The sequence below is a fragment of the Anguilla rostrata genome, chromosome 10 (assembly GCF_018555375.3).
Source record: "Anguilla rostrata isolate EN2019 chromosome 10, ASM1855537v3, whole genome shotgun sequence".
Lineage (NCBI taxonomy): Eukaryota > Metazoa > Chordata > Actinopteri > Anguilliformes > Anguillidae > Anguilla > Anguilla rostrata.
In genome coordinates this window covers 34,298,886-34,312,674 of record NC_057942.1, presented here as the reverse complement: position 1 = coordinate 34,312,674, position 13,789 = coordinate 34,298,886, and the positions used below count along the sequence as shown (strand labels likewise).

The 13,789-nt window shown below is 40.9% G+C and overlaps 1 protein-coding gene across 2 annotated transcripts in view; it reads left to right on the top strand.

Annotated features, from left to right (window-relative positions):
• rasgef1ba (RasGEF domain family, member 1Ba) overlaps positions 1 to 13,789 on the top strand; it is a 78,998-nt gene that overhangs the window by 15,568 nt on the left and 49,641 nt on the right. The window contains exon 3 of one of the 2 annotated variants that reach the window (XM_064296668.1): positions 7,492 to 7,545. In XM_064296668.1, coding sequence (XP_064152738.1) covers positions 7,492 to 7,545 — 54 coding nt within the window. Of the gene's footprint in view, positions 1 to 7,491; positions 7,546 to 11,646; positions 11,790 to 13,789 lie in introns of those variants that run through there. The other variant, XM_064296669.1, reaches the window with a different exon arrangement.

Below are 13,789 nucleotides of genomic sequence, written 5' to 3'. Positions count from 1 at the left end.
AAACGCGAAGGGCCAGTTCTTTACCCCACACTAGGGGCCCTCATGCAACAGAATACCGTGACCCAAAAGCTCCTTCAGATGACCGAACTGTCCGCCATCTCTTGCGATGCAGGAGCCCTGTGCGAGACGAGAAAGTGCGCGAGCGGCACAAATCCGGAGCCCCCGGCTTTAATCCCGCGGCGTGTTTACGGTCACGGTTTTATCGCCGGAATCCTCCGGAATGCTTAAAGGCATCGTCGGCCTTCCTGCATTCTAATTCCCTCTGTCTGTCAGAACCTGTGCTTTTCCAAGCCCCTTTCCCGTACTGTCTGAACATAGTGTCTGATTCAGGGTAAAGTGAAGGATCCTGTTCTTTTGGCCTGTCGGTCTCTGCTCTCTGTTCGAGGTGGTCAGAGGCTGCTGTTTTACACCTTTTGCAGTTATGACTGTGAACCTGTAATATTGCCATATTTGTTCCATATGCAGGCTGTTCATTTATCTTGCTGTGATTGCAGCAATTGAATAAAAAAGCAAGCAAGAACAGGAAAGCTGTTGAACTAATGTAACTGCGGCACTCAGTTTTCCAGACTGTAGAGCAACTGGAGAGAACTCGAAATGCTGAATGCTTTGATTCTTTCAGGTCACAGAGTAACACCAAATGGTGCTGAAAGTGTGAGGGCGGGGAAGGGTGAAGACCAGACGCGACCAAACAGGGGATCTATAAGTTACCAAAGGGCACTCCAGTAACCACTGAGTCTCGTGAGAGACGAAATAAGGGGGTGCTATACTCCTAAGGGACGTATCCCAAATAATGAATAATAAACCCCTAAACGGGTAACTGAGGAAGGAGTATATAAGGAAAATAAAGGAATAGGGAAATGAGAAATGAAAAATAAACAACTTCGAACCGAAGCTGAGAAAAAGAAAATGTCTTTTCAAAAACAAACAGAAGAAGTTCTGAGGCCAACTAAAACCAGGGGGGAAAACTGGTTAGTAAAGGGCAGAAAGGTTTGTGCCCCAACGGTGACACAATAACCCCTTAAAACCGCCAGCCTCAGAATCTGGACCTATACCGTCCTAATACCTTTTTCCAAAAAAACAAACAAACTGAAGTCAGAATTCTTTTTTTAAATCTCTTTGTTCTTAAATTCCTTATACCTTGCTCAGGAATACGACAGGGAACTGGCTAGGGCAAAACACGTTACACTCAAGCACCGTTCCACTGCCTACTGACGCTTTAAATACCCAGCCACAGGTGTGGCTGGTAATCAGCGGAAGGTGTGAGCAACCCCCAGGTGAAACCGATCAGAGGTAACCCTGCAGGAATGCATGGAATGTTCAAGCAGGAACAATCCTCCCACAGGAACCAAAAATAACGATTAGCCGAGTGGCTAATCTGCAAGCTCGAACTAATCGTCCCCACACACCAAAATAACGATTAGCCGAGTGGCTAATCGGAATGCTAACCACTGAGCCGGTGCAGGCACAGAAAAATGATCTACCTGCACAGAAACCGTGACAGAAAGCCTCTAAAATGTTTGTCAGTTGACTCTTCTGGGGATGCAATTGCAAATATAACATTTAAAACTGTCGCCAGGGGAAACAGCTTTCAGCCTTATATCATTATTTCCCCCAACGTTGTTTGATTTAATGCAAAATCACGGTTTAATCTTTATTTGGATGCTGTGGACTTTCAGATTAAATTGCTTTCTCTGAAGTTAAACCTTTTTCAATTCTTCTTCCACAGTGGAGATACAGATGACCCTGAAAGGTGTCATTTGTGAATCGTAAGAATTCTCACTGATTTCGGAGTGTCGTAGTGTCCTGCTAGGGAAGCTCTGTTTTGTGTTTTTTCACTCAGTAAACTGCCTACAGTGCTGATGCATTTCAGTAGAGCTGGACAATGCACTATTATACTAAAAAACCCTTTATAAAAGCACCTTTTAAATGTTTTCTTATATCTCATGGAAGTTAGACATGATGCAGTGCAGTGTGTTCAGATATTTATAGTGACAGTGTCGCTAGATGCAGAGTTGTGGTTTGAGAGTGAGTGGAAGAAAAGATGCCGGTTGCCAAGTCTTGGGGACTGTCTCTTTTGTTGAAATCCAACTGTGCTATTCTGAAACCCTACTTTGCAAAATCCAGTTCTCAGTTCAGCCTAATCATTCTCATTCTAAGACACTCAAAAGGGCCAGTGTTGTAGTAATGACTTAATCTTGAATTATGTTTTGAGTTTGGAAATCTTCCTGGTCTTGGTGCGGTTTGATTTAAATCAGACACAACAGGCCGGGCATTGCTATTTAAAGTCAGGGATATGTCATGTCTGTCTGTAGTGGCTAGACACAATTGGCTTCATTCTACTTAGATAGAGTTGGCTTAAGTCAATCAAGAATCCCCTGGATTGACTTAAGCCCACTCTAGTAAAATAGAGTGAACTTAAGCCAGTCAGAGTTCTTTGGATTGCCTCTTCATAAGCTCTCTTTAGCTACTTTCCCAGTGTCTACAGGCTAGCAGTTGCTGTCAAAGAGAGAAATGCCTCTCCTGTAATCTGGGCTAGCTGCCCTGTACTTGGCTGGGTGGCTTGTGGCATGGAAAACAATCACTGGCTCATGAGCGAGTGTTTTAGAGTAGTGCAGGAACATTATTGTGTATTTTTATCAAAATGAACTGAACAAGACAAAGTTTAAAGTAATTTATATTCCGGCTGCATTCCTTATTTACAAGGATTCCAAGGATCTTTGCTAGAACCTGCAATTTTAAATTACAAGGCCAGCTCAATAGTTGTTACAGGTCACCCTTAATATTATGAATTGCTTTTCGTCACATCTACTAGCTTTTGCCTTACATTACACAACCTGAAATTGTTTCATTTTTAGGCTACATGCGATTAACTGAGAAAACAAATAACAGACCTCTTGTAGTAGATAAATTATGTTTATTTGGTGCAGAATCTGATTCTGTAGTACATTTCAGATTAAGGATTTCTCTGGGGCTTTTCAGCATGGTTTCACATCTGACACAATTTCACTCACACACCAGTCCTTTCATTTATATAATCTTTCATCTTTCAGATACATATATAATTGAATAGCTCATCTGGCTAAACTGCATTTGGATTTGGTTGGTTTTTATTAAAAAAATACTTCCATAGGATTTATATTTCTGCAAGCATTTCATCATCATAAATCCATAAGTGTAATCCCTTGTAAAATGAAACAATGGGCAGGCATCACATCACGTTTCTGATAATAAAATGTTTCATTACATTTTTATATCTGGACACCCAGCATTGTGCTGTGATGACCTGCACGTGGTTTCAAATTAAAACTGACCAAAAATAATATACGGAGTCCTGTATTCTGTTTCATGATGAAAAATGGTGATGTTCAGCCATTTCCCTATCTGCAGTCTGATCTGTTCTGGCAGTCAGTCAGTGGCAGTTTCAGACAGAACCTTGTTTTAAGGTGAGGCTTTAACAGCACCTCATAACTGTAATGGAGGGGTCAAGGGACCGGCTTATGTATAAATCTTATAGGGATTCACAAAAAGAAAGTCATTCCACCCTGGCCACCCTACGCATTTGGGTCAACACAGATTCCTATATGGCTTTCATGGAGGGAGAATTTCTGGTAATGGATGTCTTTGTATTATATTGTCGGCAAAGTCGTGGCTTCAGTGCTGATTGGCTAGAAATGAAATGAGTTCAAAGGGTGGAACACCATCTTTCTCTGTTTCAAAGAGTGTCCTGAGGGTCACACTAAAACTCTTATAGGATACTGTTCAGTAGTCCTAGCTTCAGCCGGTGTACACTGGGTTCTATGTAAAACACTGTACACGACAGATGGGGCATGTTTCACAATTTTTTTTTTGAATACACATTTGCAGCAAAAGCTGAAATTAAGCATGCATTTAGATATACCTACATAAACATGAGAAGCAAAAGATCAGCATTAGAATTTAAAAAGACATTACGATGACAACCTTATCGATGCACAGGCCACATACTGTGACTATAATAGGTGCTCAGTGGTAGCACAGTGAGATGTACATCTGAACCTGTCCTGTGTCATTGTCTTGATGTCCTGAACTGCCCTCGATTTAATTTCCTGTTTTGAAATTCTGCCATGCGCTGTACACAAGGGCCTTTCAGCCACTCGTAAATGAGCCTCGTCTGAGGTGTTTGAATATTTGAATATTCTGCCAAAGTCTGTGTATTCTGCCTATTAATGTTTCATAGAGCATTGCTCAGCTGAAACATGAATAACTAATGAGGCGAAGAGGACAGGAGCGAGCTTCACTCTGCTGGTGTTTTCTGTCCCTCAAGGTCTCTCAAGGTCTATTGGCAGCGAGGATGCTTTCTGGCGTGAACGCCGTTTTATTTATTTCACTGTGAAAATCCACCCAAAAAACTCATTTACGCTGCAAATGAACGGGAGGGTAGAAGTGGGAGGGGAATGGAAAGGATCTTGCACAGCCAGTTAACAGAAGGTGGGAGGGATTAGGTGGCTATCGGCAGAAAACCAAAGTGGTAAAACATTTGAAAAAGGGAAACTGGAGCTAAGTGCTATGATAAGTCTATGGCTTGATATTATTTCTGAAGGGTGGCACCTTCTACAGCACAATGTCCCCATTACTGTGCTGCACCATTGGATTTCCCTTGGTCCCTTACCATCTTAAATCTAAGTACTGCAGCCCATGCAATGCCTTTTATGATGCAGCTATTTGGAAAGAGAATATACTAGAGTATAGTATACAGGTCTAACCATAAGGTATTCCTTTGCAGATCTACCATCTAGTGGCGAGAAACCTTGTTGCTTATAGGATGTAGGATTTAAAACTCCTTCAGACATTAGATTTGCATTAATCAAAAGGAAAATAAACACATTTTGTGGGACTGAGAGCTTAAACACAAACAGTGCACAAAGGTTAGAGTGAGATGTAGGGGATTTATAAAGAGAGGATAAAAAGATGCAAACTCTTTAGGATTTGATTTATACAATCCCCCTTTTCTAATAATGTTTAAGAGGATTGGCGATTCATTGGATTTTCAGGGTATGGGCCAGTTATCTTCAGTTAAAATGACCCAATTTCAAACAGTTAGCAAGACCACTCCTTTTAGCAGCACCATGTTCAGAGCAGGACTTTCCAGTGATTCGATTGCTGTTGAGGGGCCATGGGGGTGTTATTACAAACACAGGCAACCCACTTTAGGAGAGTCAACATTTAACTAAGCCGAGGCTGAGAAAATGTCCCGCTTATTGATTCCCTGCCTGACTCTCTCCTGGGACAGGCAGGATAATGCAGTAGCTGTATGCATCTGCATGCAGCTGTGGGAGTTTACGCAGAAAGCTGTCAGTGCTCAACTTGAGGTGATTAGGTTTGAATTGTTCATCTTGATAGCCTCCCATGAAACAACCCACCGGCTTTCTATTCATCGTCTCATTTGATATCGTGAACATCTTCATCTTGAAGCCTGATTCTATATCAAGACAGCCAATGCTTCACTATTTAGATGATATAAATCGACTTTTCATTGTCTTGTGGAGATCAAGCAGGCATGCTAAATATCAGTTGATATATCTACCTAAAGTGTCAATCAGTTCTACTATCTTGGCACTTAGTGAAATACCTGTCTCTAGGGAGCTCAAGCCAGAGCATGTATTATTGGAAATTATCTGAGCCATGCTAAGAGAGTGTGACGGGTGACATTGGCAAGTGTCACTGTGCTGCACATCACAGGGATGTACTACGACACTATATTATGCAGTTAGCGAGCCAACTTAAGCTTTCACTCTGGGTTTCCTGTATCACAAAGCTGACTCACTTTAAATCAGGGTACATCACCATGGTAATTTACACTGCACGGCTAACCCAATTTGGGGCAGGTTATGCCCAGGCTATCGGACTGAGACATAAAAGCACTGCCCTTTGGCCAATCAAATCCTTGGAAAAGGGCATCTCCTAATGTCTCCTAATTCTTCCTAATGACTGTGCAGAATTTACCTTTCGATAATTTCCATTTATGCCCCCGCGTTCTACTGACAGAACTCAACCTGAAGAATCTTGTTCACTTTGTTAATTCCTTTTATGAATTTAAAAGCTCAATTGAAAGCCTTGAATGCTTTTCAGTGAATACCACTGTTTAGTGTTTAAACAGCCAGAGTCAGATTGAATTGTAAAGGCAGCATATAAAAGCTCATTTAAAGACGTGTAGTCAGGCTGCTCCTGTTTTTAATCCGGGTTTGAGGCCACAGTGGTCATCACATGACTGCTGACATTTGTATCCACCCCTCAATCGCTACGCACGTTTCTACCACAGAAATACACCCAGAAGGGCCTGATACTTCATAATGTAAGCATTTCACAAAACACTGCGATTTCAGGGAAAACAGCTTAGTTTAACAGATTGACAGCTTCGTTTAACGCCATTATTTCTATGGTATAATATAGTCTGCAACTCATGGACTTGGCTGTCAGTTGTGAGTCATGTCATGTTTAATCTAATTTCCCTTGAATTCCTTTGAAGCTGCTCATATGTTGGGCATGCTATTTTTGCATGGGTAGTAATGCTTATAGACAGGTTATTGTTCATGTCATAGTTCTTGTAGAAGACTGCTTTTAGTTTTATGCTTGGTTAGTTCTACACACACAGTTGTCTTTATTCAGTTGTCCTTTTCCTGAGACTAGCTGGTTGCATTGCACTTCATAGTGCATCTTGGGAGTTTCAACTATCGCCTAATTATTTGGATCACTCAGTGCTCTACTTGTGCATGAAAGCACTTTATTTTGCCGAGTCAGCTGTTTCTTTATTTAAACCCTCAACTTTAATTAGCTGAGCGGGCTGCATCTAAATAAAATGCGGATGACGGCCATTACTCTCAGTTAAGGCACTTGTCTAAATATAACGACACTTCTTTTTTTAGCAGGATAATTAAACATCATTGTGGCTTCTGCATTAATGCGATGGTCGGGTGTTTAAGAAAGCTGTTGAGGAACTCAACTTTGAGTTTTCCTCAAAGTCCACCTGAAATGTATTAGTGTTCAGCATTCTCCATGTCATAATTTCACTCCATTCATGATCAAGGTTTCCTTTCATCATCTGTGAAAGTGAGTTCACTTTATGAAATCATTTAGACATCATGACATCATGGCTATTCTTTGTATTCTGATGCCTGATTTGGTCTAAAGTATTTTAAAAAAATGAAAACAGTTATTTTCAAAATGAGCACAGTGAATAAAAACAGTTTGGATACACCTTATATTGAATGCTAAAAAGAAATAGTAATTGCATTTTAATAACAGTTGTACGTGGTCAAAGCCGGTTTTACTGACAGTTTTATAACATAATGATGCAAGACCACTCTAGGCAACTATTTACTGTGTAGTTGCTACTTAAACATAATTAGTGCATGGGCTAAGTGTCAGGCTAATTAAGAAAGAAATCTGAAATGTACCCACCGTCAGTAATTTGTGTTCGGGTTAATGATGTAATTTGATCTCATTCATTTCCAGCCCACCATCTTTGGGACATTGACAAATGAGAAACCCACATGTGACCACAAAAGGGTAAGAGCAATCCTTCAACACTCTGAATGCTGGATATCGCTGTTTGACTCAAATGGAGCTACTATTTGGAAGGTTGTCCGTGGCCTGTTGTAACGTTGTCTCACAGACATAAAACATTCTTGACTTCAGGTTTGCTGTCAAAAAGGATTGGTTGAGAAATGAAGGTCACCTTGCTTTTATGTCACTACCAGATTCTTGACAGGAGAAATATGTTGACTTCCACACATGCTACTGTAGCAATGGGAGAGTTAAGCTCTGTGATCTGTAAAATTGGAAGAACTGCAGTTCATCATATGCTATCATCAGCTCACTGATTCTAACCAATCGGTATATTTTTCTATGTATAGCTACAATTTGATTGGTCCATATGAATCAGTGATTAGGTTCATTAATCCACACTTTCTCCACACTATTGTCGCCTACTGTACTGAATCATGTTATTAGCATCACTATCTGATTTTCTGCATAAGCCTTGGAAAGGATATGTTCATTTGGACACAATAAAGTAATCTGAAGCATTCAGAAGGCCATCATAAAGGCACAACATTTGTCATAAATACTGTACATGTGCTGAAATAATGGAAAGACTATTCAACAGTGAAAATCGTAGATCTCACTCATCTGTGGCACCCTGTCAAAGAGAGCTCTACACAGAAGCTGGATGAGCACCTTCAAATTAACACAAGGCAGCAAAGATTGATGGGATAATAAATGTGCCTTAATCCAAATGTGTATGGTAATATATCCCCTGTAATAAGCTACTGACAGGAAGAAAATACCGATTTAGCTTGTACGGGTTAGTTACCAGTTTTTTGCTGAAAGCTCCGTACACATTACAGCACCTCCATGTTGTTTCGAAATGCAAGAGATAATGGCGGGGACCACAAAAACCCAATTAACAGCAACAAAGGAAATAATTAAGCCTCACTGCGCTTGGCTAGATAGATATATTACAGGGGAAAGTGGTCCCATCTCATAAAAGAAAGACCAGGCCTGCCAACTGGCAAATGGCTTCTTTAATCTCACCGCTTTGGACCGGTAATGGTGGCTGTAGATATCAAGCGGCCTCTTTTCTCATTTGTCAGAAAACAATAAAACGCGCCTCTTTCCCATGCTCCCGTGGGGGCGTAGTAATTAAAATGGCTCCTTTGTTTCTACGATTCTTTTTTTTTCGGTGCATCCTGGTGTCCAGCTGGTGTTGGGAGACTCCCAGTTGTCCCCCTCCCCTCACAGGTGGGGTACGTGTTGGGGGGCTTTCCCTTGGACGCGTGCTGGCAGATTTGCTTCAGATCTCTCTTATCTGTCGTCTCATCTCATCTGTTGGCCGAACCAATGCCAGGCCATTTTTTGGGTTTTGTTGGACACAAGAGGGCTTGCATTCAACCATGCCAGTCTTTCATTACGTGATTTTGAATCCTTGCTTTAAAAAATAAAAACAATAGAGGAACAGGCAGTGCCATTCCCTTTTCAGCTTTTTACACAAATCAAAATGGTCAATGTTTTATTAAGTTTTGATAGTGTACACTGTAAGAACTTTGCTGTATAAATATTAGCAACAATATGTTAAGCATACGGTAGCAATACATGTAGCTAATGCAGTTAAATAATGCAGTTACAGTTACATGCTGTTTACAATTTCATTCCTACATTATTTTACAGTCTTTTACTGTAAAATTCTGACATTTTTTACAGTGTGCATTCTACTCTTACATAGTACTGTACATTTTACCTTTTGGACTCATAGGGACTGCTAAATGCCTGTAATGTATTGTAATGGACTCTCATAGCGTGAATAGCATGAATTAACATTGAACAGTGTACATCTTGCTGTTCTCTTGGCTTGCCGAGCAGCACTACTTGGTTTTTCTCACGTGACCCCTGTGCCTATTTAGGGTATGTTCAGAGGCTTGGAGTCACAGGTGGATCAGTACTGAAGCTGGCAGTAGATTATGCTAACACGCGCGTGCAGAACAATGCAATTTCTCACAAGGATAGCCTGACGAAGGTAGCAACGATATCACCGTGAAAGGGCTTAACTTCACTGAGCTGGGCTTAAGGATTAACTCAATTATAAAGGGATGAAAGCCCAAATTGATTTTAACAAGTCATTGTCCCCACTTCTCAGCTGAGCGAATCGTTCCACTGCTCACCTTTGTCCAGACAAAGCATCAGTGCTTTTAGGAGGTAGGAACAGCTGAAGCCACATTTAAACAGTCAGTCACTCCTTCAAACCCCTCCCATTCTGATGTTCTTATAGAGCATAAAAATAGTACATTATACACAATGGAAAGCCATGCTCGAATGGGTCTGCTGCAGACGCTGAACCCTATTGTCTCCTTGTCATCTCGCTGTGTCTTAATCTGGAGGAAATTGAATTGATGTGATTTGGCTCGGAGATGAATGCCAGTATCCTCTGTGGAATCACATTAAGGGAGATGTTTCAGAGGACACGGTTGCTGTATATTGTGTTGTTTATTGTTCCAAGTGTGTGTCCTTTGCAATGTCAATAGGCAGCCATGCTCACGGTCAAAAACAGGTGTGTGTAAACAAAGGGTTTTTCATCTATACCATTCTAACCTCTCACATAGTCAATTCATAGTGTGATTGCAAGACCATAATGCCCATGCTGACTGATATTTTCTGGATGCCCACATGCATTTTTTCAACAAATTTAAAGAAGGATTCTACTTAGTGAGGTATCACAATCAAGCATAAATAATTACACAGACGATTTCAGACCATTCTTTTTTTTAAAAATTGTATAAAATTAACTGACAACTCATAGGCTTTTATCACACTTATTTGAAGCCAAGTCCCTGTAATTCATAAATGACCAGGAACCTGAGCTTATTAAAAGAGAAGTGTATCCCATGGCAACAGGATACTAGAGCTGTCTGTGTGTGGCCTGTGCAGTGGAATCTTAATGAATGTTTGCTCTTCGGTGAAAAAACATCTTCTCATTCCACCAATTACATCATTTTTTAAATATCTTTCCTCGTAGCTTCTGAAACACTCTTTTGCATTTAAATTCCTCTGACTTTCCAAATAAACTTTATCCACATAAACGTTTTTCAACTTTGTCCACATAAACATTTTCAAAATCTCTGTAGTCAAAGAAGTTCTTCCATAAATTATGCTGTAGTTTTATGTTGTGAAAATATTTGAAAAAGCCTAGACCAGCAATTACTTGGAACTTATTTAATAGAAAATATGAACATTTCCAAGAAAACTTGCCCCAGAAATGTCTTTTGCGTAAATGTAAAATGTTTCATTTGGAGGTGTAATGTGGAGTAGCTGCGGTTAAGACCCTCTGGAGGCCCTCTGTATGATGTTTCACATGTCTTAGTTCTGTCAATCATTGAGCATCAAACGTGTTGGCAACATGTCATATCTACCGAGTTGCCATGGGAACCGGAACTGGGCATGTAGGATCGTGGTATATTTACCTGCCCTCTAGGGGTGGTACCCAGACCAGCACCAAATACACGATGGTGCTGCAGCTTCTGGAAATAATGTGACTCAGTCTGGTTCCCTTCATAAAAGATTGCCCAAATAATTGGCCACAACACCAGTTGAGAAAAAGAAGTTCTCGCAGAATTGTTTTTGCTGCATTTCATACATTCCATTTCATGTTGTATTTTGACCAGATCACAAATTAATGTTTGAAAGAACATGCAAGTGAAGTACTTCTTGTTCTAAGGAGAAAAAACGGGCTTCTCCACAAATGTGTGGGTTTGGTTTGGATCGTTGTTTCCTTTGACCCATCGGGATGAAGAGACTCATCTGTTCCAGAGGCTTCTTAGGCATGGCTGTCTTGCTGCCTCAGGTCAATCACCAGGGTGATTATGACTTGCATAACCAGAGAGAGAGACCCTCTCTGTGGCCTCATTCGCCCCCCAGCTGATTCTCGTCCATCAGCCTCGATCCGAACGGAATGCTCTGAATAACGAACTCTGATCCCTCGCTTATGTAATAATTCACAGTAAGTCTGGTACAGTGTCTTTTCTCATAGGTACATGATGAAAGAAATGATACTGGTAAAACAGGCTGTTTACACAGAAACAGACAGCATCGTTCCTTGCCACGGGTGTGGTAACTAGTCTGCATGAACGGCTGAGTTGAACTGAGCTTACTTTGAGAGCAGATCAATGAGCTTCTTCCAAACTTCCCTGACAGGAAATGTTGGGTGTGTGTGCCCTCAGATTTCACACAAAGATAAAACTGAAACTATAAATGTGCTTAAGGTAAGTGGACTAGCTAACTTTTCCTCCTAATCCATTTCCTTTGTGTTTCTTGTGTTTCTGTAAAGTGTCTTTGCGACCGTGTGTCTGGAAGAAGTGCTCTACAAACAAAATAGAATTCAAGTAATTTAAATGAATTGAAAATGGAGTTACATTCAACATGGAGGGGGGCACAACTGGGGATTTACCAGTATGCCTTGTCATTTAGAACTTCTTTCCAAATAAACATTCCCTATCTGGGAAACCTAGTTGCATCTAATGACTCTGTTCTGTATCCCGATAATCCTTTGACAGATCGATTGCTTCCTAAATAGAATCTCTATAATGAAACTCCTAACCATCCTCCTCAAACATCCTAAATATGTTGTAACCTGTGAAATCTTTAAGAAGGACTGTCTCTGTAGCTGCTGTACTGTACACTATGTGACTGTAGAGTAGCGAATGTGTTAATGTGCTGCTGAAATGGTACATTTTAGATGAGTATGGCTCATTTCATATAGACAACAGAGCCACCTGCCAGATTGAAGGAAGTTGAATATTGGGTCTTTGTTTATTAGGCATTCTGCTGTAGCTCATTCTGCATAATTAGCATTCTGGCCCCTATAAATTTTCTGATGCAAAGGACTTACACGGGACAGATGTTGCCACACCTTTGTCAAAAGGCTTGAGCAGACATGCAGGGACATAATTAATGTTACTGCAATGAAAAGACACTTGATAACGAAACACACATGAAGCCATGGGAGAAGTCTATGGCGGACATTATGACCTTTGCCCTCCCCCCCGTCAATCACGTCATAAAAGAAAAGAAGGAACTTCAGGAGCCGCTGTGCAAAAATGGACTGTCCTGCCAAGATGAAATGTATTCTGTTTTCGGTGCGTAGCACAACATCTGAAATCACCGATGTCGTAAACACTTGGAGAGTGACCTTCCTTGGCGGACGTGGCACCGCAAACTTCAGAAGTGCCTCAATAAAAAGCTGACTGCAGCATTTTTCTGCCAAGGTTGTTCTTTACGGGTGAACGGTCTCCACCCTGACACCTCCAGATGAATTCCCTCCGCTTGTGTAAAACTGCAAAAACAACCAGAGGTTGTACACCATGGTTTACAGCTTTCCTTTCTGCTGGCTATTCAAGAGTTCCTGTTATGGACCAGTAATTTTTAAACATACTCTGATATGCCTATTAATATTTAACTGTGTGTCTGACAATTCATGCTGTGGATAAAAAAGATGGAATGTGAATAAACCCATTTTTTTTCTGGGCTTAACATGAGAATCAATGGGAAATTTTTCAGCTGTCACTAGTCCTTCACTTATTTTTTTAGCTTGGGAAAAAAAGAAAAAAAGACATTTCTTTGGGTCGTTGGTTTTCTGGTTACAGAATAAACTTATTTTGACTGCATGTACCTTTTTACTGAATAGTGTAGTCATGTGATGAAAGGCTTGCATAAAGAATAAAGACAGGACAGGGTAGGGCTTCCCGGATTCTGTGATAAAATACTTAGCAAGCAAAGGAGGTTCTGGTGAATGACACTTTCACAAATACAAGGTCCCACACTGAGGATATACAACACCCCCATTGAGGGTGCACCATAGGGTGTTTTCTGGGGGGTTGCCACCCTGACATTAGAGCTGAGATACTCCATTTAGATTCTCACCAAGGCAGTTCTCAGTCAGTCAGCTCTCACTGTCCTTTGGAATGGCAGAGTTTGATAATGGAGTTATCTTATGTGTGCATTCCCAAGGACAGCCTACAACCAGGCTGGGGAATGGTACCGACTGCCTGCACCTCGGTTGGTCCAAAAATAGCTTTTGGTGAAGTTATTATGTTGCATGCCTCAAATCTGGTAATCCAAAAGGAAATTAAATGGGCTTAGTGACTTATGACCCCTGTTCGAAAATACCAGAAGATATCTCGCGTTATGCAGATTAACCCAAATATACTCTGTTGTCCTGTTAAACCCAGATGCAGGCTTCCACTAAAAGTGTACGGAAGCAGAT